The 27,903-nt window shown below is 36.8% G+C and overlaps 3 protein-coding genes across 4 annotated transcripts; 2 read left to right on the forward strand and 1 right to left on the reverse strand.

Moving 5' to 3' along the window:
• Window positions 1-5,158: 5,158 nt before the first annotated feature.
• LOC140765820 (DNA-repair protein XRCC1) lies at window positions 5,159-10,515 on the forward strand. Its single transcript, XM_073105074.1, has 9 exons — window positions 5,159-5,329; window positions 5,938-6,226; window positions 6,354-6,542; window positions 7,410-7,521; window positions 7,912-7,997; window positions 8,580-8,687; window positions 9,338-9,424; window positions 9,563-9,876; window positions 10,336-10,515. Coding segments are annotated over exons 2-9 (1,053 nt in total). The 5' UTR covers window positions 5,159-5,329; window positions 5,938-6,070; the 3' UTR covers window positions 10,337-10,515.
• Window positions 10,516-10,807: 292 nt separating this feature from the next.
• Window positions 10,808-18,431, reverse strand: LOC140765819 (uncharacterized). The gene is made up of 5 exons (XM_073105072.1): window positions 18,313-18,431; window positions 15,478-17,717; window positions 13,956-14,076; window positions 12,004-12,063; window positions 10,808-11,897 (listed from the first exon to the last, which is right to left on the reverse strand). Exons 2-5 carry the CDS (start codon window positions 17,610-17,612, stop codon window positions 10,938-10,940), a joined length of 3,276 nt encoding a protein of 1,091 aa, XP_072961173.1. The 5' UTR covers window positions 17,613-17,717; window positions 18,313-18,431; the 3' UTR covers window positions 10,808-10,937.
• A 3,903-nt stretch (window positions 18,432-22,334) lies between these two features.
• LOC140764715 (palmitoyl-acyl carrier protein thioesterase, chloroplastic-like) lies at window positions 22,335-27,117 on the forward strand. Of its 2 annotated transcripts, none has more exons than XM_073103431.1 (7): window positions 22,335-22,666; window positions 23,358-23,874; window positions 23,951-24,084; window positions 25,120-25,233; window positions 25,377-25,551; window positions 25,639-25,707; window positions 26,493-27,117. In XM_073103431.1, the coding sequence occupies exons 2-7, from the start codon at window positions 23,407-23,409 to the stop codon at window positions 26,757-26,759; spliced, it is 1,227 nt and encodes a 408-aa protein (XP_072959532.1). In that variant the 5' UTR covers window positions 22,335-22,666; window positions 23,358-23,406; the 3' UTR covers window positions 26,760-27,117. The 2 variants fall into 2 exon arrangements, with proteins under 2 accessions (XP_072959532.1, XP_072959530.1); XM_073103429.1 differs by having other exon boundaries at window positions 22,336-22,628.
• Window positions 27,118-27,903: the final 786 nt, after the last annotated feature.

Below are 27,903 nucleotides of genomic sequence, written 5' to 3' on the forward strand. Positions count from 1 at the left end.
CCGATGATCACATCTACCTGATTTTGATCAAGCTTGAATTGAAATTAATTTTTAACATATATTTTGTGATCAAGCTTAAATTAAAATATTTCATTTCGAGCTAATTTTGAGCTATAAACAGATTCAAGCCTTAATCAATTCAAGATGAATTTTAAGTCTGATCAAACTTGATTTATATTTGAATCGAACTTAAAATAAGACCTAATTCAAAAATATAACTAATATAATTAACATTTAGAATTAAATTCTATAAGATCAGAATAAATAACAATCTATTTAAGTAAATATTAGAATATAATAGAATTATAGTACAATGTAGAAAATTAGAGATATATAATAATAATAATAATAATTATTATTATATTATTATTATTATTATTATTATTATTATTATTATTATTTTAAGTCTTATCAAACTTACTTGATCGAGTCTGCGCATGATCAAACTTGGTTTGAAATTATTTTCAAACCTATTTTGAATATCAAATTTGGTTCAACTCATTTTCAAGCCAAGCTTAATCAAACTTAATTGAGCCTTATCGAGCCAAGCTCGAGCCGGTTTGTTTATTTTGACCTAATGGACAGACTAAATCAGCGGTAGAACTTCTATTATGGGCTTGACTCTACGGGCATTAGCATACGGGCCTAATTATAAACCAAGAATAGAGAACAACCCAGTCGAACGTACAGTGTTGTTTGGGCTACAAGGAATTGTCTCATATGAGAAGGCTTCAAAAGAATAATTTTTCTTCTTGTAGAAGAAGAGAAGGTTTATAGTAGTTCTCTTCTAAACCTTCTTACTCATTCCCAACTCTCTCCCAATTTAATATCTCTATGGAAATTGGAAATAGGGCAGCTAATTGGCTCGCTATTGTTCATTAAAGTTCATCGATTCGAATAGCTCCGTGAATACTATGATTGCTATTTAGCTTACAGCTTATTTGCTCTTAATTTTTTTTTAAAAAAAAGAAAAGAAAATCGCAGGGTTAATACTAATGGGATGATCACTGATCAGAAGAAGAAGAAGAAGAAGAAGAAGAAGAAGAAGAAAGTACATGATGATAAGATAATTACATTCACCTTCATCAAGAAAATCTTTTGACAAATAAACCCTCAAACATCATGTCCGCCCCTTCCTTTCTCATATGCTTCTGGGTTTAATCCCAACCTCAAAATCGCTTAATTCGCATCCACGAACTCCAACTCACGCGACCAACACGGGGGCGCAATTCAGCGGATAAGGACTCCGATAGCTCTCGTCTATCCGCAGGCTATTCCCGAATCACCATAGATTTTGGCCCAAATCGGAATAGTTAATCAGATAAACCATGCTCATGCCAACAGAGAAGCATGGAGACGCAGCGCCCCATGATGTAGAACCGAGTCTTTTGCTGCTTCACCATAGAATAACACCTGCGTCTGAGACCAAACCCATGAGAAGAAGAAGAAGAAGAAGAAGAAGACGAAGACGAAGAAGAAGACGAAGACGAAAAAGAAGCCATGGCGATGGCCATGGGGGATTAGCCTTAATTCTTCGCTACGAATTTGTGAATATATTAGATTGGATGCTTAATTTGGGAGGTGGGAGAGGAGAACAATCCGGCCATTAAATAGCCGACGAAGATTAAGGCGTGGTGGTCCACGTAAGAGTGATGTCTTTTTGAAAATTAACCCATGCTTGCTTGTCTTCAATGACCCAATTGGCCTTTTGGCTTCGTATGCCATGTCCAATATACATGAGATAATAGATTCATAAATAAAGCCCGCTCTGTTCTTGTTTGATTATCTTTAATAGTTTGGTAAGTTTTGGATGATAGTTTTGAAATCATATCCGGATACGGATTTGTATTTAATTACAAAGCCGGGCCATTAGCCAATCATTATTTCTAATAATTGCGTAGTCTAGTATGATATTTATGGCCCCCATGCATTAATTAATTTGATTAATTACTAATTAATCAATAGGTGGGTGAACAATGATGCGTCTCCAACTAATTACAAGCAACTGGAAATTTAAAATATTTGAGCATGACGATAATCGAAGATGCAAACATGTCAGCCTGATTTGGACTGAGGTTTAGGAGCCTAGATTTGTTATTACTTTTGTTTTACATGAGTGCGTGTATAATTCTATTAGCACTAGAGAATATAATTTGATGACATTAGAAACTAAGATTAGGCCTTTGTTTAAGTCTAGGGTAATGAGTGAAGGTAGTTTCATGACTTGGATTGCACCTTTTTTTCTCTCCATCTAAACACCATGTAAATAAGATTAATTTTAAATCTTTATTTAATAGGTGATTCCACATTCCACACCCATTTCTGCCTCCATTTCTCTCTGTCCCTTCCTCTAAAAATCTACCAATTTGCTTTTAGATTAAGGGAAAATTAGGATAGGTGTTCTAGGATACTACTCTTAAAATTGTATATCTAATCTAAATAGAGTATTCTAATATTTGCTTGTGATGTAATGTAGAACAATGGTATAATAAATAATTCTGATGTGATATTGAGTTGAGATAAAAGTATAAATAAAGAGTAAAAAAATTAACTCAAATATATTTGATTACTTATGTATATTAAATTATAACATTTGGATCTTAAGAATAGTAGCCGAAAGGATAAACATAATGTTAAAAGAACCTCTCTAGGCATTAGAAATTGAAACATACCAAGCCTTATAATTGTATTAAAGTGGTACAATTCTCTTTATTCTATAGTGAATTAGGTAAGATGACAATTTTCTCATAATTAATAATAAAAAGTTAGTAGCAGGGATATATATGTAATTCAGTAGAGTTTGATGACGCAAAGTGAACAGGAGATTGGAACCGTGTTGTGGGGCCCAAAAAGAGGGGCGAATTTGCCATCAAAATCAGATGTGAGTCCGACTCCCTCCTGCGGCGTGCCACGTGTCATCCTTATCCCCACCTGGGCCACCTGCTTTAACCTCACGTTTCGCTGCCGACCTTCTCAAGTATTCCTGCCACGGTTATGATCAGGGCCGTCCATTACTCCATGTACTGTGGCTGTAACGCTTGACTTTTTTCCCATGTTATAGCACGTGTACTAAGATGAGAGATCCATTCCATTTTGTTTTCCTTTCCTCTTTTTCTTCTGAAAATTTGTAAATAACAACCTATCTTTTAACAAAATTATAATTTACACTCAATAATTTTTTACTATTTACAAAATAAATTATTTAATTTAGTAAATATATATAAAAATTACTTCACTGTTAAATCTATTAGTTAAACTTAACTAAACCTCTAAATTAAGTTAACTATACTTAAAAAAAACTACTAAAATATCTTCAACCAAGTCATATTATAAATATTTTAATTAATTTAGAAATATATGTATTTTAGTTATTTTAGAAATAAAACATCTCTCGTGGTGTTAGTTCAGATATGACTCAAGATATTTTATGTATATATTCATTAAATTATAAGACTCGATTTATAAAATAGTAAAAATATGAAAGATAAACCATAATTTTATTAAATAAAAAAATATTATATGCTCTTTTTTTTCTTTTAATTCGTGAGTTTCATGTGAATACTATGTCCTGTATTCTTGTTCTTACTAGCTCCATTGTGAAGCTTTCAGCCATTCAAAAGCTATTATTATTCCTATTTATGGTGCTATCGTAATTTGGCCAAGCGAGATTTTTGCTTTCAGGATTTTATTTTGTTGTCAATTCCATCTTAATTTTTTTAGCTAAGTTTGAAACTTTGCTAGTACCGTCGAAGCTTTATATAATCATTCCATAGACTCTCTCTTTAAAAAAAAAAAGAAAAGAAAAGAAAAAAACAGAGAGAGAACAGTGGATGTTTAAGTGTTAATCAATTGGAATTAGCATCACTTGATATGAGACTAAGTTTAAGTGGATTAAAAAATTTCTTCAAGACCAAGTTTTAGTGATCCACAGTCCACAAGCATCTCCTAACATAGAATTAAGCCCAGAATTCGTGATGTTAAAAGCCTGCTTCCGACTGGGCTTGAGCCCAAAGTATTCACTTAGCTGTAGAGGCCTTGAGAAATCCAATAGAGACATCGACTGGAAGGAGCTCGGCTATAAAACCCAGATGGGTGCAACGTGAGAAAATTAAGTATGCCGAGGGGAGAGAGCATCGTGACGCAGTGCGGCGGGCTGCCGCTGGAGCTCAACGGCATCAGGAAGGCGGTGGCCGACGTGACGACCGAGTAAGAGCCTCGAGGGGGGCGAAAGACGTCCTCCGGCAGTTGGAACTCACGCCTTGCTCCTTATACTGCAGCCTCTTCCCCAAGGCTCAACCCAACCCATCAAGATCGATTAATTAGTCGACTTCCGGATCTGCGAATTGCTCCTCGGCGGCGACATCGATGACTTGAGCCAGGTGCGAGACAAGGAACGGGTCTACGTCTCCCGGATCAAATCGGCCCTGCACCCTGCTCGAGAGCGGCGGCGACGGGGAGAAGGAGGTGAGGATGCACGACGGGCTCCCCGACGGCGGTGTCATCGGCGTAGTGGGATCACCCGGCGTCGGCAAGAGGACGCATTTGGTGTCAGTACTTAAACATATATATTGATCGAATCCTCCCATAAGTTCAATGTGGTCGTCTTCGTCTTCGTGACGTCGGAGCCGGACGCAGGAAAGATCCGAGGGCGAAAGAAGTCCCCAACTTTGTGTGTGTTTGTTTGTGTTTTGTTTTTGTTCTTAAAGAAGGAAGCAGCCAAATGTTTTATTATCTAAGAAAGAGAAATATTACATTAGAGGAGATATATTAATTACTACGCAGAGACGAGGATAGAAGTTGATTAAACAAAAATCAAAAGAAATCTTTTAGGTCTGAACAAATCTATTTGTTGTAATATATTCAAAAAAAAGAAGAGAGAATTTAATTAACATTAAAATTAAGAGGATGTGCTCCGCTATACAAGTGTTAGTGATGAATGCCGACGTTGTACTGTTTCTCTCCTATTTTCTAGAAATGCGGGGTTCATACTGTAAATTGGTGTTAAATACACATTATCCTTGATATAGTTTAAAGCTTAATCTTAATTTTAGTTCGCATTCTTCTTTCTGTGAAGAAATAGTTTATTAACCGTTAAATTAGTAAGCTCGAGCTAGATTAATTAACATTTGGGGCATATATTCCTAATCTTTATTACGCGCCATTTAAGTCCCGAGGTCAAGTCGGTAAATATGGCATCGTGCTCTCGACTCTTTCGTTCCGAACTCCAAATCCCTAATTTCTCAAAGTAGGGCAATCGATCCGCTTCATTTGCATCACCTCTCTCTCGCTTCATTCTATCGATGATCGGTGGAAATGGGCTGGTGTGGAGGTGAGTTTCTAGATGCCCAACGTTGTGATCGTATAATAATTTATCAATTTTTGGTATTAATTGCAAGCTATTAGACCAAGATGGGAAGCACAACCACAGGGGAATAGGGATTTAGCATTCATATAACGGTCTAGATCAGTTTAAAAGCTTGAATTTTTTACATATATGGACTTATTGTCATATACCAGATTTCTCATGTGTGAGAATATAGACCAAGTTCCGTATCATCCTTGTTTTTCTTTTCGAGTGTGTGCTAGATTGCAGTTGCTAAATGGTGCTATTCTAAGTTGTTATGTCAAAATACCTTGAAAGTAGAGGGCACATTTTCTTTTTGATTGGTTGACAATTAATCTTGTGTATCTAGTGGTGTAGAAGTTGGAAGTGAATCGCTAGCATGATTCTTTTCTGGTAGAATTTCACTTCCAGTCCTGGCAACAGACCTTGTCTCTGTCCACTCTGTATTCGCCGATAGAACACATGCATGCATATGATATATTATGTGTAAATGTCGCTGTCTTTATTTATTTATGACTTGTGTCTTATATTTATTAAGCCAAATTCTCCTTGATTCGTGTTATGTATTGAGTGCAACAAAGTGTCTTCTACAGTTGAAAGAGATGCTGCATAACAGAAGGACTCGTGATTTAAGAAGATTATCTATTCCTTGTTGGCCATGTACCATCAATTTTTTATTTGGAGCACTCTCCAATAAGGTTCTTGTCCAAGCCTGAATCAAGAGCTATGTCAGGAAAGAGAAGCCTTCCTTTGTGGACGGGCTCTAAAGATATTGGTAAGGAGTCTGGCAGGAAGAAGCAGGTTGATTCTTCTGGAAAGGCAAAAAAGCAAGGGGCTGATGATTCTGATTCAAGTGGATCTATTCACTTTTCAAAACTGTTGGTAATAATTAAAAACACAAAGTTAGGGACTTCTTTCACCGTCCATTATTTTCTTCTCCCTTTATCAAAGCTATGTCTTCTTGTTTTTTTTTTTAAATCTCTATGACCTTTTAGTATATTATTGGCAGGATGGTGTTGTTTTCGCTCTATCTGGGTTTGTCAACCCTGAGAGAAGCTCCTTGCGTTCACAGGCTCTAGATATGGGAGCAGAATATCGACAAGATTGGACCTCAGATTGCACTCTTCTTGTTTCTGCATTCTCCAACACTCCTAAATTCAGACAGGTTAAATCTGAGAATGGAACTATTGTCTCAAAGGTTAGGATTTCCTTGCCCTACCTCTCTAGTTTACTATTTAGATACTATATATACTTGCTCTTGAGTAGTTAGCCTAAGAATTCCCATTTTTGGTCAAACTGGGAAGAATTAGTTTATTTTTTATTTAGGATGGAAAAATTATCTAAAAGAAAAGGTATAAATAGGTGCAACTGAATTGAGGTTAGATCTTGTAGATCCATTGTTGTACAAGTGTGTCGAGTTGATGTAAATTTTTGCTGAGATTGGGATAAAAAACATCATAATTGATGTGTGGCAATAAAACAGCAGATAGATTCATGAGATTACATGTTTCAGCATATCTACTTTGCATTTTTAAAGTTTACATGCATCTACCACTTTATTTGTTACTTTTATATAAAAATTGGCATAAAAGAACCTATATCTAGAGAAATTGGGTTATACCAGACAAGCTAGCTCTGTCTAAATGGCATGGCAAACGCTTGTCTTGTGTCTGCACGACAGGTGCAGCTGCTTGTGCCTATGCAGCTATACATTGGTTATGTTGTTCTCTGTATTTAATCTTCGATTCAAATAATAACATAAGAATCTATAGCTGGAACTAATGCAGTTACTGGTTCAAGGTAAACAGAATCTGGCCTCAGGTCATTCTTTGTTGTCAACTTGCACAAATTTCCTGCTAGGGTGATGAGTAGACAGAATCTTAATGTTAAGTAACACTTCTTTCTACCTATTAAGAAAAAATTCCAATTAGTTCTGACGTTTTGTATAGAGAGGGTAAGTAAGCTGTGTTAAGAATTTGATTTCTTTTTCTTAGTTTATTGTGGATTTGTCTTTATGTTCTTGACATGAAAATATATTTCATTCTCTCTACATTTCTTATTTTAGGAGTGGATATTGGAGTGTTACAACGAGAGAAAGCTCGTTGAGATTGAGCCTTACCTCATGCATGCTGGAAAACCATGGCGAAAAAACAGCAAGCAACTCGAGACGGACCAAGGTGATTGATTAATATTGCTTCTTTTGTAACTTGGGAGTTTGTACTGATAAAACTTGTTTGTGCTTATGTATATTGTTTAGTTCAGTTGGTCTGTACTCTGTACTTCTCAATGGTATGCAATATCTTTAATAATTGGGTGCATCTGTTGGAAATCTCCAATTTTTCAGTTTTAGCTGAAAATGTTCTTCAATATCTCAATATGGCTTTACTTCTATTTAAGATCTCTTTCTCACATCAGTCTTTGAGATTATTCTTTTAGCATGAAATTGTGAAACAACATCAATTTTATAACCAGAATTTTTAATTTATTACTACTTTGTCATCAAATACAAGTTTGCTGTAAATTCCGAATGTCAAATCTTTGTCAAAGTCATGGTTTCTTTTTTACAGTAATTGCAGATCAGAAAAGTTCACCATCGAAAGGCCTTGAAAAGCAAATCAAAAGATCAAATGTGATGCATTCTGCTGCCTCCAGGGTTAGTAAGGCTGTTTGCAAGATAGACTTAGGAAATTATAAGTTCCAATTCTTTTGGAATACCATTTTAAACACTGGAAAGAGTTTGCATACTGCATAGAAATATTTTTAATGATTTTTTACATTTGTAGTGGTCAAACAAAACTTTTGTGTAGTGTTGTCCTTTTGATTTACAATATAATATTTATCTAGAGTCTAAATATTCTTAAATATGCTCAAGTCCAAATGAGTTTGGTAGATATAAGAACTTGGTGGAAGTTCATTTTGCATGTAGGTTCATATAAATGATGGACTCCAACTTGTTTTGCATTACCAGTCCTGCAGTTGTTTCTTTTTCTTTGTATGAACTATAACTTGTTGCATTAGTGCTTTAGAAGTTGTTAATAGTAGTTCTTTTATGGGTAGAGATAGATGATGTGTTTTGATGAGTCTGACGAATGTGGAAGTTAGTTTAGGAAAGGAGTTTGGATACTATTTAAAATAGGGGAGAAGATAGTTTGATCCATGCATTCTTAAATTCTTTCATTTCATGCTTTCTTGGAGAACTTTTTTCTTGAAGTCTTCTGTTTTTTATGCTCTACAGGTTGGATACTCTACTCCTGATGTTCTTTTTTCTCCTTCAAAGATAAAAGAGTGGGCAGTAGATGATTTGATCCAAACAATGTCGTGGCTTGAAAGTCAAGAAGAAAAGGTCAGGAGCTAATATTACCAATATGAAGTGTCTAAATTGTTTGACTTTATCTCTTTATGATTTAATAAATTGGGTTGTTTGATTTTATAGTCGATTGGATTGGAAGCTCTTCTAGTATATGTTGTTATGTGGACCACGACCATTTAAATGTCCTCTTGGAATCAGCACCCTTTCTTTGGCTTTATACTGGAGCTATGTATTACTGAGCTTCCATCAAAACATCTTTTAATGTGGAAATCTCACTCCAACTATCTTTGTGTTTAGGTGTGTTTCAAATGTGTTCATTTTCAAAACTGCGAGACTATAATTCTTTCCAAAACGTTACAAGGAACACTCCTTTCATCTTCACTTTGTCTTCCTTACAAATATGGATGTTTACATCATGGTGTATGACTATAAGTTCATATACTGGATTTACGTCAGTGGAGTTGTGCTCAAAATCGAAATATATGGGTTGTTGTTTATGCTTGTCTACTGCCATTTTGAGAAGAAGTCATGTCGCTTTAAAGGATGATTGGTTTTGAACCTTCTAATTGTACTTCATAGGCATAAGAATGAATTGAAGCCTATAGCTTTCTTTGTTAATGAGTGAATATAAATTATCATCTATTATGTGACTGTCTAATTTGTTTGTCTTTCTTTACTGACAGCCAGATCCAAGCGAATTGAAGGCTATCGCTGCAGAAGGAATTCTGACTTGTCTGCAAGACGTCATAGAATCTCTTGAGCAAAGCCACGTATGAACAGTCCTTGTTATTTTTATTATATTCCAATCCTTGTTAGTTTCTATTGTATTCCAATCCTTGTCTGTTCCCCTTTTGAGATTCTTATATAGTCATATAGATCCACAACTATTGCAATCCCTTTTCTTTTAGGATGTCCGGCAAGTGACTGAACGGTGGAAATTTGTCCCTCATGTTGCCAAAGAGCTGGTAGAACTTGAGAGAATGCAAAAGGGATCATTGTCAAAGGAAGAACTAACAGAACTAGCTATCAAGTGCAAGAATATTTATAAGCAATACTTTGACCACCTAGATGATTCTACTGAAAGGAGCAAGAAACAAAAAAGCGACACATGTGATGGATATGAAGAAATGCGAGATGTAGGTTATGACAGTGATCGGACTATTGAAATGACGGAAGAGGAAATAGATCTTGCTTGTAGATTTCTACCAGAAAATTGTGAATGGTAAGTAAAAGTTTAGCAAAAATATTATTTATTTAAGTTTAGCAAAAATATTATTTATTCAAAAGGTCAAGTTAGCTAAATCCCTGTGGATTTTTTGGTTACAAAATTGTGATATGTTATGCTAGTGTGGGGAATGCTTGTGCTGTGGAGATATTTATGCCCCATATGTTAGACTCCATTCCTATTTGCATCAAAAGCACGTAAACACAGTAAGATGCTGTAAATTTTGCGATTAGTATCCTCGACTGCAACTGAAGGTTCTTGCTTGTGTGTTGCAACAGAGACGCCGATCTCTTACTTCTTCAGAAGAAATTCCATTCTTATCTCTGATTACTGTTACGCTCGTTATTTGTCCAGCTGGTTAATGTTTCATTTTCTAAATATGAAGTGGAGTCACAGAATTTTAACGTTGTTGATGCATTATCTAGTGGACTGACAATATTTACCTCTTGTTTGCAGATCAAAATCAAATCCAGTTCAGTACAGTAGCATTTTTTTTTTCTATGCATCCAACTGCTCGATCACAAGAGATGTTGGATAAGATTCAGCAGCATAGTGCTTCCTTTCCTTCCAAACTAGAAGTTTTTTATTTTTTTATTTTTTGAGATTACATCGTCTTCTTTAAGAAAGGCTATTTCCGTGTATGGTGTGGTCGACTGGAACTTAATTTACCTGGCACACGATATCATGCTTCCACATGTTTCTCACTTGTTGACATGGATTACTCTCTACCTGTGTAAGAAACGTCAGGTATATATATATATATATTTGATGCAAAATATTAGTCTAGGAATATAACTTCACGAAAGCAACATGTGACATCTGAAAAGCACCATATTTAGCGTTCATCGAGTTCATACTGGGTCTTTAGTTATGGATAAAATTCATTACGGAAACATCCAACGGATGGTGGCCTCCGAATGACGAAAACTTGAGAAGAAAGAGGCAGATAAGAGTAGACTTTTTGCTACAACCTTTACAATGAGTACCGATCATAATCAAAATTTACAAGATGGGCAGACAAAACGTCTCCAAAATGGAAACTTCGACAATACAACGCACTAAAATCCCCTGCTCCCAGGAAGATCCGGTCTCCATCCCATCCCACTTTGCATGGCTCCTACATTTGGAAAGCCAGGGACTTGCCCACCATTAGGCTGCCCACCAAATTGAGAAGGTTGGGTCGAGCTAATTGACCATTGATTAGGCTGCCAACCAGGGTGAACATTAAAGGGGCCACTCGGTACAACCATTTGAGGTTGAAAGGAATGCTGAAGTGGAACAGGCATAGGCATAGGCTGAGATGGATACTGCTGATAACTATGCAATTGTGATACTGGCAGTAGCGGTTGTGGTGGTAATTGTGCCTTTTGCTGTTTATCTTGAAAAGGATTCCATTCTGGAATATCGTCATCTTCATCGTTACCCCTTGGCTGGGCTTCCATAGTTGGTCTTTTAGAGTTCCCTCCCTGCCCATACTTGTGTATCAATTCCCTTATTTGATCCATCGGACGAGCCGACGGCAAACCATGAGGATTGCCTCCATGAGAAGCAAGGGAAACTGAACTCTTTGAGGTGTTAGCAAAATCAAACTCAGGTAGATCATCTTCATCCTTAGGATGAGAAGGGCCAAAGCCCGGAGGTACATCATCAATTGCATCATTCTCAGGTGTGGGATTAGGGTTATAGGATTTAGGGCCTGGAGGGTGATGAGACATGGAAGATGTAATGGTTGAGTTAGAGTTGATTGTTTGTTGTTTCCGCAAACTAGACTGTTTCTTGGTGCTAGTTTGCTTGTGGTGGGAGGACAACCTAGGAGATACATTTACATGAGGTCTTCTCCATACAACCACGCCGATTAGAGCATTCACAGTTGAACGAAGAGTCTTTGACTGCTCGTCGGAGAGAAGCCTACCAAGCATTTCCAGAGTCTTCGCATGGGGAGGACAGAAGTATATCTCCATTCCCGGGGCAGGTTCAGCAAGTCCAACTCTCTGATCCACAGCATACGAATCAATTGTCTGCAGAATGGGAAAAGAGAAAGGTTACAAAAATGAGGACCTACAATTTGAACTTTAAAAGTTAGCCGGTGAAGAGAAGTACAAAAATGGTGAAGAGAAGTACAACCTCAGACAGGTTCACACGGCCACTCTCCAGAGAACCCTCCTTCCAGCAAAACTGAGCAATCTGCAAGTAGATAGCAAGTATTAATACAATGACAGCAAAGTTTTGGGTAAATATACACACAAAAGAATATAAAAGCCAAAAAGCAATAGCAATATATTGTATAGATTGTTATTGTTTCTATGTGGCTGGAAAAGATTCTTGTAACTGAATCTAAATAAAGGAACAGGATAAAAATGCAGCAGAAGAATGTGGTTAGCTCCACAATTCCATTGAAAACAAGGAGAAGTACCTACATATAACATCCTCCCTTCAGAATTTGTCTACAAAAAGAGTTGACGGTACTTCAAACTCCAGCTATATTCTATTATTTACCTTAAATAAGTTAAATACATCTGAATCTAAACTGTTGAAACTATTCTGTGTCATTCACTCCTCACGAAGTGCAAGATGTCATGACAAACAAATGCCTATAAACATCACTAGAGATATATAGATTGTTTGTTTTCCTATCCATTATCATATGCAAAGTTTGATCATTATGGTAGATATAACATTCCTCCAGATTTCTTCTTTGAGCACTTGGGTAATAGACGGAGAAATTAGTCTAGTATTCTTATATATCTAAAAATCAAGATAGTACAGATAACCTATGATGATGGATTAGCTTTAAGCTCAGTTTTATAATTGCATTCATAGCGAAAATAATGAACAGTTTCTATGTTTCCAATAAGTTCCATTTCACTCATTTATGTATACATGTGACAAAAGAAAATTCACAAATATCAATCATCGATAAACACTATCATGATTCTAAACATGTCTACTCCTATGGTACAGGATTATTAGATCCCATATACATCCACATTCCCTTGGGGGAAAAAAAAAAGAAAATCAAATAACTGATTTAGCTTCTCTAGTCTCGCTTATATCAAGCTCAGTGCAAAGAAACCCTCTTTGAGCTCTCTATACATATCACCATCCTTCCCTTAATTTTCTCCTAGTTAATGCAAAATTTTCACCAATAGTGGAACAGTGCCACGAAAATCTAGGAGACCTTATTCACACCTGCAATAGGATGAGTCAACAAACAAGATACTGCATAACTCTGTCAAGATATATCTTTGTAAATAGAAGTCTTACAAATAAGACATTGCTGCTGGTCCATGTGCCCATGAAGCAGTTAATATGTCGCAACATAAGGAATAATATTTGCGAGTCCATACCATGATGCAAGTAGCAGTTAAACTACATACCAACTACACGATGCAAGTAGCAATTAAACTACATACCAACTACATGTCTACATTTTCACCCAACCAATGATATTTACACAGCAACTAGAATAAACTCAGTTAACCAATAACTGTAAAAAATGATAAATGGGTCCCATATGCAAAAGAATATCATATAAAGTATGACGCACAAATATTCCGATGGTCTAGCGGCACCCCTCACTGGATACTTCCACAAATACATGTCAAGTGCTTCTCTTAAGTTTTTCATAATTGCATATTGAAAGGAACATGACTGGAGAACTCCTAGTATCTACTCACTGCATACTGTGGATCAAATGATGCTTCTCTTTTAAAATTTAAAGCATCATGGTATCTGTATCATATGGTGGTCCTATACTTTTACCTAGTCTGCATGCTTCATACCATGGCACATACAACTCACATCTAACTCCACTATTTTGGTATCAAGTTGGTCTCATATTAAAGGCATGTGTGCTCTCCAATCGAGCAAAAGCCTTCATGTTTTAAATCTGATGCTCCCCTTTTATTTCAGACAAGGAAAATGTTGATCAGAATATCTAGAACAGGGGTTATACTAAGCTCATTAGGTGCTACTATATTTTCAAGTTGTCCATTTTTGGTGATAATCAGACTGCTAAATGCATGAAGCTGAGCTTACATGTAGCAGATAATGAGAAAAAAGGAAGATGAAAGTACCATGACTGCACGGCTTCGAGATAGAGGAAGCTCTTGAAGGAACTTCTCAAAAGCATCAAACCTTACTCTTCCCTTGATCTCAAGGAAGCTAGGCCATTCCTTTGTAGATGGCTTCTCCCCGCTGCAAAGAAGAAAACGTAAGCTTAGATATATCTGCCCTCCCAAGATACAACGAAATATGGCGGATCATAAATTCATAATAGAAAGCAATGGGAACAAACAAATCAACCGAATTTTAAAAAAAAATGAAAAAGTAAAAAAGATCCATTAGTAGCCTTACTTTTTTGCTTTTCCAATACCCAGAAATCATATTTAATCTCCAGTTATCTATCAATATAAAGTAACTATACATAGGATATGCATGAATAACCTTCTCATTCAATAAGCACGATATCCCTCCATACTAATCCCTTTGAATTATGTAAGGAGCTTTACAACTGCATGTGTTTGTACGATAAATAAAGCCTACTGAAAAGCAAGCACATGTAATGGAGCAATGGACCAAAAAAGGTGAATGTGATATACTAATATAACGAAAGAAAGAAAAACAAAATACAATGAAGGCCCACGGGCCATTGTTTAAAAAAGTGTCCTCACAGACCGCAAATGCAGCCGCACGGGTGGTTGATGATCATTGTTTTGAAAAGTGGATGCATAAACCACATATGCAGCCATAGAAGCTGACGACAGGTCAAGTGGTCGACCGTGCCATATATGCATTATGCAGTCCAACTGCATATACAAACCACAGACACAAATGTGCTCGAACATTGACCACATATACGAATTGCATGTACATATGGCTCAAATATTGACCACATATACGGACTGCATATACATATGTGCTCAAGTATTGACCACATATCCAGACTGCATGTACATATATGCTTGAATATGGACCACGTATACAGACTGCATATACATATGTGCTCACATATTGACTGCCAATAATTATGCGCTCTCATATGTATATAAAAGCGGTATGTTGTAATATTGAGAAATCTATTGCGCTTCATAGCTTTTTTTTTTTGATTAATTTTGTTGGTGCAACTTATCATACTTGAAAATATTTGTTGAGTAATTATGAGAAAAAAAAATAGCATTCTTAGTGGATAGAATATTATGAAGATGATTCTCTGTATGTTACTTTGCAAATTTTACCTATTTATTAACTTACTATGCTAAAATATTCAATACTAACTAGGTAAATTATATATAAGTTATTTTTCATACTTCTTATTACTAGCCCCTATATGCACCCACATATTGTATAGGCATTATGTGGCCACACGACTGTCCACATACTAGGGGTTTTTTCACAACTTTGGTACCCAAGTCAAAGCACCACAGAACTGTGCTCCACACTTCGCTGACCAACCAAAGGTTTGTGAGATAAATAAGAGAATTTTAAATATCAATTATATAATTGGGATGTGAGAGAGTAGCAATGAAAGTATAAAGAAAACTAAAGGACGTGCAGACTGATATGCAAGAACATAATAAAATACATGAGAAAACAAACCTTCTGAAAACACCAGCGACATTTGCTAGAGACGATACATTAAACTGTATTACGCCTTCCCATATGCTCTCACTCTTTAAAGCAACTTTGGCAAAAGAGGTGTCCGGTTGTACATTAACATAATCAGATTTCAAATCATTATCAGTCTTTGTTTTCTCAACATTAACTTTACCAGGAACAGATGTGATGGTGTGATCTTTTGCATTCATTTCTGAATGAGCAGACCTAGTTTCCAAGCCATCCAGTGAGGAATTTAATTTGGAGACAGAGCCATCTTGTAAGGAGTCTAACTTGGATTCAGTGTCATGTGATGCATGAAGCTTAACAGATCCTGAGCAGTCTGCTGCTGGACAATTTTCTGATTCCAATGTGCTTAAATCTTCCCCACCAGAAGTTGGGAGATCTTGCAAGGTATCCGCTGACAAATTCTCAAATGGTGGTTCAGAATCAAGGGCCTCCATGAACTCATCAAGGGAAAGTATTGGAGGAAGATTCTCAGTGTCCTTCAATTCATCTACCATGAGCTCCTGCATAAGATCAGCTTTCTCATTCAGAAGTCCTTCCGAGTTGCTTGACAAGTTGTTGTTGCCTGAGTCAGCCTTCTTAGCTTGTACCATGCCTTCAGATGCCTTATGTTTACCAATTTTTGTAGGATTTAATTTATCATTGGTTTTTGATTTGATTTGAATTTCTTCATTAGCTTTTGGTGGAATTCGAGAGAGAACATTTGCCCCAAGTTCAACCTCCATTGATACATCATCAGATTGTTCTACTTCAACTTGAAATTCCCCTTTATGTGTCTTTCTCACCATGCGTCTAATATCAACATCTGAATCTGGTAGTACAACCATCTGTGCAAACTCTTCAGCTTTCGCCAAACGCCACTCAGAAAGTTCCTTAGAAGCAAGTTCCTCGGCAGTCATCATGCAGAGACGTTCTGGTGCAATGTCACCAGATAACACTCGTTCACTCAACTCTGGGTTATTCGGATCTTTTAGATTAAATAATAGAGACCTACCCTTCTCCTTGTATTTCTTATTGACTCCACCAAATAGCTTAAAGAGTTCTGCTTCAATTCTAAATGCCAAACTTTCAGCCGTAATTTCCATTTTTCCAATTACTCCCTCATGTGCTGTCTTTAGTCTTTTCGAGTCTTGTTCTTCAGTACCATCAACAGCCCCAGCATCAAGATCAGAAGCCCAAATAAGTCCATGACCTTGCAAAAGTTCATCTGCCACAACCATACTATCACTTGGTACTTCATTGTCCAAAAAAACACGATTTGATTGAAACCCTTGCATGTCACTGTTCCATGGGTTTAAATCTTTGTCCATTTTCTCCTTGGGCCATACTTCAATAGCCAAGTTTTGATCATCATTACATTTTTGAACAGGCTCATTCGAAGGCAAAGGTCCAAAAGAGGTTCCACAAGCATTTGTGGATGTGGATCCCGATGTATCATGTGGAGAGGCCATGTCTCCCTGACTGTCTGTGCTTGCAAGCTCTGTAAGAGAATTCTTTTCTGTGAATTGCTTCTTGTTCTGCTCGTCAGAAACTACAGATAAAGCAGCAGCTAGAGATTCTCTGAGTTTTGACCTCACAGGTTCAAATGACTCAGCTTTAACCTTTGGTGGTAGCTCCACTAGTGCTGGCCGTTTATTTGAAGACTTCTGTACCCCAACTTTCACTACTTGAGACTTCGGTGATGCTTCCGTTTGCAGCGGTCTCTTGTTTGTTGATGGTGAGGGCTGTGAGCCAAGAATTAACGGCATAGAAGTTTGGATATTGAGAAACTGGTCAGGCCGTAAAGGCACTCTGTTCGGAGATAACCACTGTTGTGTACCTAAAATAACAGGAAAAGGAGTTCCAAAACGGGATGTTTCCATCTGAACTGATCTTTGATTCATAGATAATGAATGATATGGCCTATTATTAAGAGGATTAGAAGCTTCTACCCTACTTTGTGCCAGATGTTTCTCTGCGGCTGACAACTGCTGTGGTATCCAATTAACAGGCATGCCAGAATGAAACACTGGTAGTAATTCAACATGTGCAGATTTATTATCTGATGAGGTCAAATGTTGTGATCCCATACTAGTCGATACTGAAAATTGGCCCTGCTTTGACAATTCCATTTGGTTAAGTTTATCACTTTGTAGTACTAAGGACCTAAGATTGGCCAACCAAAGACCAAAAGTAATGTGAAACTGAGCAAGTAAATGCTCAATTAGACCAGATTCCTGCATTGAAAACATAACTCATGATGTAAGTTCTTAAATCCCATACTATGCAAAGAAAACAATATACACCCATAAAGAATTGCAAAAACAACACAAAGAGAGAAGCACCACTTTCCCACATAAGATATGGGATCGATCAGAACCAGTAGCGATACAACATCCTTTCTCTACCCAATATTTACCAGATCCTAATATGCTATTGAGAAGCCCTAAAATCCGGAGTTTCCCCACACAAGCCATTCTCTGTATCTTAAACCCTAAATCGATCAGAACCAACTCTATGATCATCCCATATCACAACGACCCAAAATCCCAAATTTTCTCAAGATAAGCTCTTTTAAGATATACAACGAACTGCGATCACTCTTACAATAAAAAAGCCCTAAATCTCATTCCAGCAGAGCCCAAATCTCCACCCACATGCCGATATTAACCCTAAAAATCGATCAAAAACAATTCTTTCACTAGCAAAACCCATCCGAGATCCCTAATCTTAATCTAAACATGAACCGCACCATCGCAAAGGAAACCCCCAAAAGAAAAGTTGAAAACGAAAAAAAATACGAAAAAGAGAAGACCCGGATCGAAAGATTACCTCGAAAGAGAGGACTCAAGAACGACGACGGCGAGGGAGAGATGAATGACGCCGCATTAGGTCTTCTCGATAGATAAATCGAGGGTTATCCAAATCGACCCCCACGGCACGTGCCCCGCACGTCATGAGAAGGGTAAGCCTTCTCGATAAATCGAGGGTTATCCGAATCGACCCCCCACGGCACGTGCCCCGCACGTTATCAGACTGGTAAAGTGGTAATTTTTCATTATTTGCGAATCGAACAACGAACCCTCTATTTCTCTTCACAATAGTCGTAGAATATTGGCCCGCTTATATACTATAAACCATTGATTAGGCCCACAGAAGAATAAAATAAAGCCCATGTTCGTTATTCGGGCCGAGTATGGATTAGCCCAGTTATACTAGAAGCAGTAGAATATCTATCTATCTATCTATCTATCTATCTATCTATATATAAAGCCCTCTCTCTTTCTATCTGCAGAATACCAAGCAGCACTTTGCCTTTTGACCATCAAGTTAACTTAATATATAGAACAAATATAGTAGAACAGTATTTAATCACAAATTAAGGTCACAATAAAGAGTGAGATAATGATAATTTAGAAACTAAAAGAAAATATTATTTGAAATAGATATAAATTAACATATAAATTAACTCCAAGCATTACTAGGTGATTTTTAGCAAATGGAATGCTTTATTTATAAGTCATTGCTGGAATTTGAAAGGCGTTTATTCATAATTTTCCACGCAACAAAAAAAAAAAAAAAGAATTAAAAAAGAAACAGCAACATGCAAGCTTTCATCCATATTCAAACACATCTCTATCAAGGATGCTGGTGGTTTGAACAACTTTTACCTACCATTCTCATGGTCTGCAAGAAAGCTAGGGTACGTACTGAGACTGTATTGCTCGAGACAGACAGAGAGAGAGCGAGAGAAGCTACTCAAGAAATATAAGAAGACACCCTAATGGGGACAAATAATTAATGATAATTAATTAGCGAATGTGGACTAAGTTCTCTTGCTTATCTTGCAACCCTATTTTATGCCATATTTTCTCCTTCTACTTAGGTTTGCTTGTTGGCTAACTTGGATAGGATGTGATCGTGACGGTAGTTGGTAGTCGAAGCTTTTGTGTCGGCATAATGATTTAGAAAGTATTTTTATTTTATTTTTGTGTGCCCGTTAGACTTGATATAATACTACTGTTGTTTTCGCTAAATAGCACGAGTTTATTCAAACTATCTCCCTCTTTTCTTTATACTATAGTTTTATAAACATCTAATTAGAATGAATTGCATCTCCTGTCTCTTGCGTTTCTTGAAAAAAAAAAAGGGTTATTGCTTGTTTAATCAAAACGATAGATCTTAATTGACCAATTAAAGATGTCGCATTTGATCGATCCATTTGACCTAGATGATGCAGACCTCATTTGACCAATTAATTATTATCTCAGTAAATTAGAGTCAATGCTAAGACTCGATCTACCATAGACCGTAGTGCCATCATTAATCACATATTAATGAAGTATCTTGAAATTAAAGCGTTAATTATAACCCAATCTCGCCTTTATATTAGAATTTATTCTACAGAACTAATGGTGCAGGGATAACCGAATTAGCTGTTAGAAATTAGACCCAAAATACTAAATGTTAGAGAGTTGCACAATAACTCACCGAAAAGTTTCATGCAAAGAATTAATTTCAAATCTCTTTAAAGTGGTTGGATGAAAACTATGGAGCAACACTTAACTTTTGAGCAAAAAAGTTTGAATCCTCTCCAACCGCATAGACTCCATTGATGGTTTGGAGTTGAGTTCCTGTGTGTCCATTTAATTATTAAACCAGAATGCATTTATGTATGCAGATAATCCCTAACTGTAACAAAGTAACTATATATATATATATATCTCTATATATATGTATATATATGCTTCTCGGTATTTCTGATCAAAGCAGTAGGAATTTAATGCTCAACAAATTAAAAGTGCACGAAAGCTCCATTTAACTGTCTAATATTAATTACTATCTAACAAACATCTTGAGCTCTTAAACCAAAACTTAGTAGTACAAAAATGCATCGTGTTTAGCTATTGCCCACGTAATTTGCATGCATGATATCGAGCATCCATACACGTACGTAGGAAACTATAATTGCTCCATTGATCATTTTCACCAAAAATACGTTTAATTGGTCGGTGATGCATTCCATTAAATACGTACGTTATCTCAAACCTACCTTATATAATTAGATGAAACTTAATTAATTTGAGAGCTATATATTGCTACTCACATATGCCAACATCAAATTAATTTAAAGTCACACGTATATATATATATATATAAAAGAGCTCTAGCTATGAATCTGTTATGCGTCTACATTAGTACAGGTATGCATTAATGCGGCAGCCTCTTCTTTCTTTCTCTCCTTCTGTGTACAAACTGCCAACAATATTTAGACCTTCTTTGATGACTAATATTCTTAAAGATAGCATTCATAGAGTGGGGTGGATATCGAAGGATTAATATATGTTTAATGGTATAATTAATCAGTAATTAATCAGTTCAATCGGTTATTATTTATTTCTAAATTATAATTCAAATAAAAAAGAGCTTCTTTATTTTCTTTGCATATATATATATATACTCATCTTAAATTGACACTTGCATGTATGAAACTAAAAAAATAGGGGTATTTATATCTTTTTTTTATAGTTAACTAGAGGAACTTTTAATTGAATCTATCTCCTAGATTATTATTTTTTAATTACCTATATCTATCTGTTGTTAGTTAAAATATTAATTTAAACTAAATAATTTGGTAACACATGAAGATAGAGATCAAACTTAAATTGAATTTATCTCTTAGTATTAACTGATATATCTTATAATTAAGGTTTAGCTGTATCTATCACATTTAAAATCTTAGTAACAAAGGAGGAGGAAGAGAACGTGTGCATAATCTTTTCAAAATGTCTAATATTTATGTAATATAACATTAGAACATGTACAGAAAAATAGTATCAATTAGTAGTAATAAAGACACGAACAAATAACTCAATGTCATTAACAAAATTTATTAGCACAGGTGAAGAGAGATTGTCTTTGACAAGGAGGTTGAACCTCCCAGGGTTTTAAATATTCTCAAAAAGCATTAATTGATGCTTAGCTAATTAATTTTCTCAAAAATAAGAGACAGAGAGAGATGTGAAAGGGACAAGATTAAGACAAGTGCAGTATGATAACACCATATAATCTACTAATCTATGAAGACTAAGTCTTCTTTCCTTCCCATAATTTAGTCAATAAAATATCCCGAGCCAGAAGTATGCTACCACCCCTTGCTTAATTCTAACCTCATTAATTTCTTCTATACGTCAGATATGATTTCTTTAACTTTAAGGACTCTACTCTAAGGAATCTAGCAAGTCCTGAGGAAGCCTCCTTGTTGACCAATTGGGATGTGTGGCTAAAATTATATCCAACGACTTTTGCAGGAGATCTACTACTAGTCATGCTTTTAGATTAGCAATTCTAATTTCCTTCATCAAAGAGATTAATAACAAAAAGTAGCCACAAACACTTTCACCCACAAAGAGACGTGCCAACTTGTCAACCACGCTTAAATTCCTCGTTTCTAATTGACTAATGTATATTTATATATATATATATCACAAAGATAATTAGTGTCAAGCTTTAATGCATGAGAGAAATAAAAAGAATAGAAAATTAAGCAGCATAAACAGTGGCATGTGTAACAATTGGGCTGGGTCGTTGGCCCACCCAAGGGGTCGCCGCCAGTAGACTAACCACGATAAGACTAGTGACAGTTGAATTCCCAAAAAGCCCTCGTGCTAATACTCAATTGACCTCCAGATATTAGACGGTCAGCGACGTCGGTCATAAATTTTGACGCGAATATTGTTTTCACTCCTTCACGCCGACTGGAAGCTCGTCGTTGTCCCCACTGTTGAAGGGTGTTTTAGACATTTGAAGCTCGTGAAGAGAGAGGAGGAGCGGTATAAGTACCACCCTTGAGATAACCGCTCTCTTCGTCGCTTGGAATCGAAACGAAAACCTTCATTTTCTCCTCATTTCGTGCTCTCCTCTCTCTCTCTCTCTCTCCCCCTCTCCCTCGCCGTCGCCGTCTCCCTCTCTCCCTCCCTCTCTCTCTCTCTCTCTCTCTCTCTCTCTCTCTCTCTCTAGGAAGGAGGAAGGAAACGAGCGAAGTGATAGCGAATCGAAACCCTAGAGAGGGGGGCTACGCAGTGAGCTAGGGTTCGTCTTGAAAGGCGTCGTAATCTCTCATCATTTCTTCACTCCCTCGGGCGAAGGTTGACGACGATCTACTCTTTCGTTCCTCGTTTTTTAGGTTTGACCGCGTTTTTTTGTTGTTACATTTGGATAACCGTGCGTTAGCTTTTGTTCCTGAACGGATCTAGGGTTGTTCGGGCTTGAGTTTGTATCGTATACGAGCTTTTGGTTTGAATTTTTAGTTTTAATTTTTGAGCATTTATGGTGGAGAGATTCGCGCCTCTGGTGCGTTGTCTCTTTTGTTTTTGTTCTGAGCCGATGCTATTCTTGTTGTTTTTCTTGAATCAGAGAGCTCGCCAGCTGGATTCTCTGTTATTCACTTATTTGGTAAAATATTTATCTCGGTTACTTTTGCTCAATTAATAGAAATGTTACAGTCTTGATCCTACTTTTTACAACGTGATCTGTTCACAGCAATTTTAAATAAATTTTGGATTAAAACCTTCCTTATTCTGCTATATATTCATAAGTATGGTAATCTGGCGTCCACTCGTTTAATATTTCTTTCTATTAAAAAGATCAATTTTGACCATTTTACCTCATATACTGTGCCTCTTACTATTCCATCACTGTAAACATTCTGAAGTATGAAAGTTGGGCAGCTCAATTGTTCTATTTAATGTGTTGATGAGTCTCTGAGATCTGGCGGTGTTTGATTAACCTCTGCTTTCCAAATCCCCTAGAAATCTCCGAACACCTTTTTTTTTTCTGACAAATTGTTTCTTTTTTCTTCTTTCTGTGTTGTTTAGCCTGGGATATCTGATCTATAGCTCAAGTTGATTACTTCGTATTGCAAACATGGCTGCTTCCATCGCTGCCTCTGCCTTCTTCCCCGTCCCATCCTCCTCTAAGAACACCATTGGCGAGGGCCCTGAGAGCCTGAGTGTCCGCAGTATTGTTGCCAAACCCAACCACTCTTTGGCGGCCATGCAGGTGAAGGCACAGGCACAAGCTGTTCCCAAGATCAACAGCAGGAAAGCTGACGGTGAGGAAGAAGCACCTTCCTCGGCCCCGAGGACATTCTACAATCAACTTCCTGATTGGAGCATGCTCCTCGCAGCTATCACCACCATCTTCTTGGCAGCGGAGAAGCAGTGGACGCTGCTGGATTGGAAACCAAAGCGACCCGACATGCTTGCTGATGCATTCGGTTTTGGGAAGCTCGTTCAAGATGGGCTTGTCTTTAGGCAGAACTTTTCTATTAGGTCCTATGAGATTGGTGCTGACCGCACGGCATCTATTGAGACTCTGATGAATCATTTGCAGGTTTGCAGAAAGTAGCTTCTCGGTGTGATCAAAGTTATCATGGATCCTAAGAACTTAACTTATCTTATCTGTGCAGGAAACGGCGCTTAATCATGTGAGGTGTGCTGGACTCTTGGGAGATGGCTTCGGTTCTACGCCGGAGATGAGTAAAAGAAATTTGATCTGGGTTGTCAGTAAAATACAGGTTCTAGTTGACCACTATCCATCCTGGTATAGTCCTGAAAATTTTCTTCTCCTCGAAACGTAGTTGATCAATATTAATGAAAATTGAGACTATATCTTTGTGCTTATTTGTGCTTTGTTGTGTTCCAACATATTGATTATTAATTGAGACCATATATTTTACAAGGTTCAAACATTTTACGCAGATGTGTGTTTTTGTGTGCATGTTTAATGTTTCTGGCATTTCTTGACAAAAAGTCTGCAACCCCGTTTCATTGATGATGTTTCTGGCATTATCAAGTCTTTTTTTAGCACTTGATTACAAATAGGAACAGATGGTTATGGAAGTGTCAATTAGTCAATCAGAAATTTGTTTGGCTTGCTGAAGTGGTTTAGCTTTTGGTAGCATATTGTTTTCTCTTTTTTTTAATATTTATTTTGATCTGTCGACCTGTTAATTTTTCTAGTTGACCAGGATAATTTGTGTAGAGATGTTTTGAGTCATCTGAGACTTATGACATAGTAAAACATGAAATATATTTTTGTTCTGCAGTCTAGGTACTCTCATTTTAGTCCAAGGGTTGGAGTAAATATATTTTTGGCCCAACAAATTCTTCAACACGGAATTTGTTTGAATATGCTAGTTGGAGCCATCTATTCCACTGTAACTATATCCTTCAATTGGTTGCTCCCTTTGTTACTACTACATAGATGGTCAATAATGTGCATAAATGAGATGGCATATTCTGGGGTGCTTGCTAGATATCTCCCTGAGAAGAAGTTGCAAAGCAATGCTAGTCAGTATGCTTTTTGAATCTGTCATCATTCAAGTTGTCTGAAACCTTTGAAGTTCTTAATTCAGCCATTTGCTGAACTGAAGACTCTTGGCTTGGTCTTGTAATGCAGTTCTCAACTAGAGTATTAAGACATTAAACTTGAGATACCTTGTAGCTGTATTATAATTCATTGTTATGGCTGGAAGAAATTACACTTTTCTTTGTCTTAACTGATGGAAATCTGTTTATGTCACAGCTCTATCATTCAACTTTTTTATTCAGGATAGTTATTCATCTGTTCTTTCAGGGGTGATATTGTTGAAGTGGATACATGGGTTGGTGCTTATGGGAAAAACGGGATGCGTCGAGATTGGCATGTTCGTGATTGCAACACTGACCAAACAATCTTAAGGGCTACGAGGTTGGTATCTATTCTTCTTGCAAGGATATCATGTTTCCATGTCAGCGTAGCGTTTGTAGGATTTGATGCTTGTCTTTGCTGCTTGCGAGCTTCTATTTGTCCTCTTCATTTATGTAATTTGTTGTTTTGGCTTCCAAATGCAGTTTGTGGGTCATGATGGACAAGCTGACTAGGAAGCTTGCAAGAGTACCAGATGAAGTTAGAGCTGAGATAGAGCCATACTTTATTGAGCGTACTGCTATAGTTGACAAAGACAGCAGAGGGTTGCCAAAGCTTGACAAGAAGACTGCTGCAAACTATGTACGAGAGGGTTTAACTGTAAGTATGAGACAAAGCGTCCTACATTTTCAATTTCCACTTTATTATTGACTGAATTTCTGCGACTTATTATTATGTGCAATGCAGCCTCGCTGGGGTGACCTGGATATTAATCAGCATGTGAATAATGTTAAATATATCGGATGGATTCTTGAGGTATTTTTGCTTGTTCAGCTTGCCAATTTTCTTGTATTTATCTAGTTTTCTGGCATGCTATTTAAATAGCCAAGTTCACTTTCTTTGCCTAGATATTTCCATGTCTTTGTGTAGCATCTGTTTGTCTTTTGTTGGTCTTCTACACAAGACAATTGACATTCTTTTTCTTTCTCGCAATGAACCTCTCTTTATCTGATTTTTAGCTGGCTGATTTATTATCTGCTGTTCCAAAACTCATCTGTTAAAATTTTCTGTCATTCCTAAATTAGTTCTTCTATTCTTTTCTATCATTACAATATGATAGCTTCTTAGTTGGTTATAAAGTCTTCTATTTTGACTGATAAACAATCTTGATTGAAGCATGTTATATACCTAGGTAATCATATTTTACATCTTGTCTCTCTTGGATTTGTTTGGGCTACCTTTAACAGAGTTGCACTTATTGGAAACACTGAATGATGTACAGCCGAGCACATCTCCAGCCTATTCTGATTATATGTGGGTACCAAACAATGGCACTCGCACATGGTTCCAGGCCCACAGAATATACTTGCAGTTGCCACTTTTGCTTCTTTTCTTGTTTATTTGACTATCTCTGACAGCTATGCAACATCTTCAAATCTATCATATATTTACTGTCTGATTTATGTAAGATAAGGAACACTCTTTTTGTTTTATTTAGAATGGTACATATGGTTCACAAGTCTATTTCTGGTATTATCTGGCTGAAGCTTCTGTTGCTACGAAACACTAAATGATCTTTCCATCCCTGTTTTTGTACTCAGAGTGCTCCAATCTCTATCCTGGAGAAACATGAGCTGGCTAGCATGACACTGGATTACAGGAGAGAGTGCCGACGGGACAGTGTGCTGCAGTCCCTTACTACCGTGTCCAGCGACTCTGCTGTTGGTTTGCTAGAATCTGCCATTCACTGTGAGCATCTGCTGCGCTTAGAGGCTGGGCCAGATATCGTCAAGGCACGGACGGTATGGAGGCCAAAGTGTGTCGAAGGCGAAGAAAACATGGGAGCAATTAAAGCTGGGAGTGCATAAACGTTCTAGCGGGGGAAAAAACCTACTGTTTCTGTCCTAAGTTAATAGCAAAGATGGGGGATTGACGGGTTGCAATTTAGCATCTTGCTTCTCTGTAAGATTCTTTAGTTATCTTCGTAGAAAGAGAGAAGGAAGTGCTGCTCAGTCTTCCTTTCTTCCTTTTCTGTTATGTTTCTTTTTTCTTTTCTCTTGGGGTTTGGGGTTGGGGGGAGGGGGAGGAGATATCTTACAGCTATTCTTGGGGTTCAAACTGGATGCCTGCTACTTGTAAGTATTTTAGTGATGCAGCTATTTGAATTGTGTTTGAAATCTTTTACAAAGAAATAATCAGGCCTTACATTAGTGTGAGCTCCTTTCACTCTCTGCTGGACTATGCTGGTATTTTATCCTTCTGGTGGAAAGTCTTCTCACCTTTTAACCAATCTGCGCATCTATTTCTCCGTGTAGGATGAATACTCTGAAATTTACTTTTTGACTACAATATACTGAGAATATCTCGGGTCAACGTATATCGTCTCAACTCTTCTCAGGTTTAGCTAAATATAAAATTAAGAGGGTGATTCATAAACACGTCAAAAATAAATGTTTCTTTTCTCCCCTTAATTTCTCTACTCTCAAGTATTTGCTGACCAAAGACAGACTTGCTCATTATTTGTTTGGTGGGTCTCTCTAATGGTGACACCAACCATTACCAGGCTCTGCCTTCTTTTCCATGGTTAGGAGGCCACTGACCACTTGACCTTTTGGCCCTCCAGGTAACTTAGTTGGCCAGAACGTGGCAAGGTGGTTGGATTCGGGTCCCACATTGACGGCAGACTTATAACCATAAATATGACTTAAATAAATCCTATACTTCTATTAATTTTTTTGAGAAGATAAAAAATAAACCCTACATTTTAACTAATATTACAAAGAGAATCCTCATTCATTTTGTTGTTTATATATACAACCATCTATTTCTTAAAATTAGTAAGCCATATTATATAGCCTAATGTTTGATTTAAAGAAAAAATATATTAATTTCTAATAAAATAGGATCAAATTTAAAAAAATGCTAAAATCACATCCATCCAAACCTCGAGTCTCACAAAGAATTCAAAACTATTGTTTAAACTCAAAAATCATATTTGTAGGTGTGGGATGA

This window comes from Typha angustifolia, chromosome 8 (assembly GCF_048772165.1).
Source record: "Typha angustifolia cultivar Huaian chromosome 8, ASM4877216v1, whole genome shotgun sequence".
NCBI classification, from domain to species: domain Eukaryota; kingdom Viridiplantae; phylum Streptophyta; class Magnoliopsida; order Poales; family Typhaceae; genus Typha; species Typha angustifolia.

Coding starts and splice junctions, on each gene's coding strand:
- LOC140765820 (XM_073105074.1), top strand. CDS start 6,071: ATGTCAGGAAAGAGAAGCCTTCCTTTGTGGACGGGCTCTAAAGATATT. Junction 6,543..7,409: donor ATGGAACTATTGTCTCAAAG/GTTAGGATTTCC, acceptor TTCTTATTTTAG/GAGTGGATATTGGAGTGTTA. Junction 7,522..7,911: donor GCAACTCGAGACGGACCAAG/GTGATTGATTAA, acceptor TCTTTTTTACAG/TAATTGCAGATCAGAAAAGT.
- LOC140765819 (XM_073105072.1), bottom strand. CDS start 17,612: ATGGAATTGTCAAAGCAGGGCCAATTTTCAGTATCGACTAGTATGGGA. Junction 14,077..15,477: donor GTCGCTGGTGTTTTCAGAAG/GTTTGTTTTCTC, acceptor TCTTCTTTGCAG/CGGGGAGAAGCCATCTACAA. Junction 11,898..12,003: donor GCCGTGTGAACCTGTCTGAG/GTTGTACTTCTC, acceptor CCCATTCTGCAG/ACAATTGATTCGTATGCTGT.
- LOC140764715 (XM_073103431.1), top strand. CDS start 23,407: ATGGCTGCTTCCATCGCTGCCTCTGCCTTCTTCCCCGTCCCATCCTCC. Junction 23,875..23,950: donor CTCTGATGAATCATTTGCAG/GTTTGCAGAAAG, acceptor TTATCTGTGCAG/GAAACGGCGCTTAATCATGT. Junction 25,234..25,376: donor ACAATCTTAAGGGCTACGAG/GTTGGTATCTAT, acceptor TTCCAAATGCAG/TTTGTGGGTCATGATGGACA.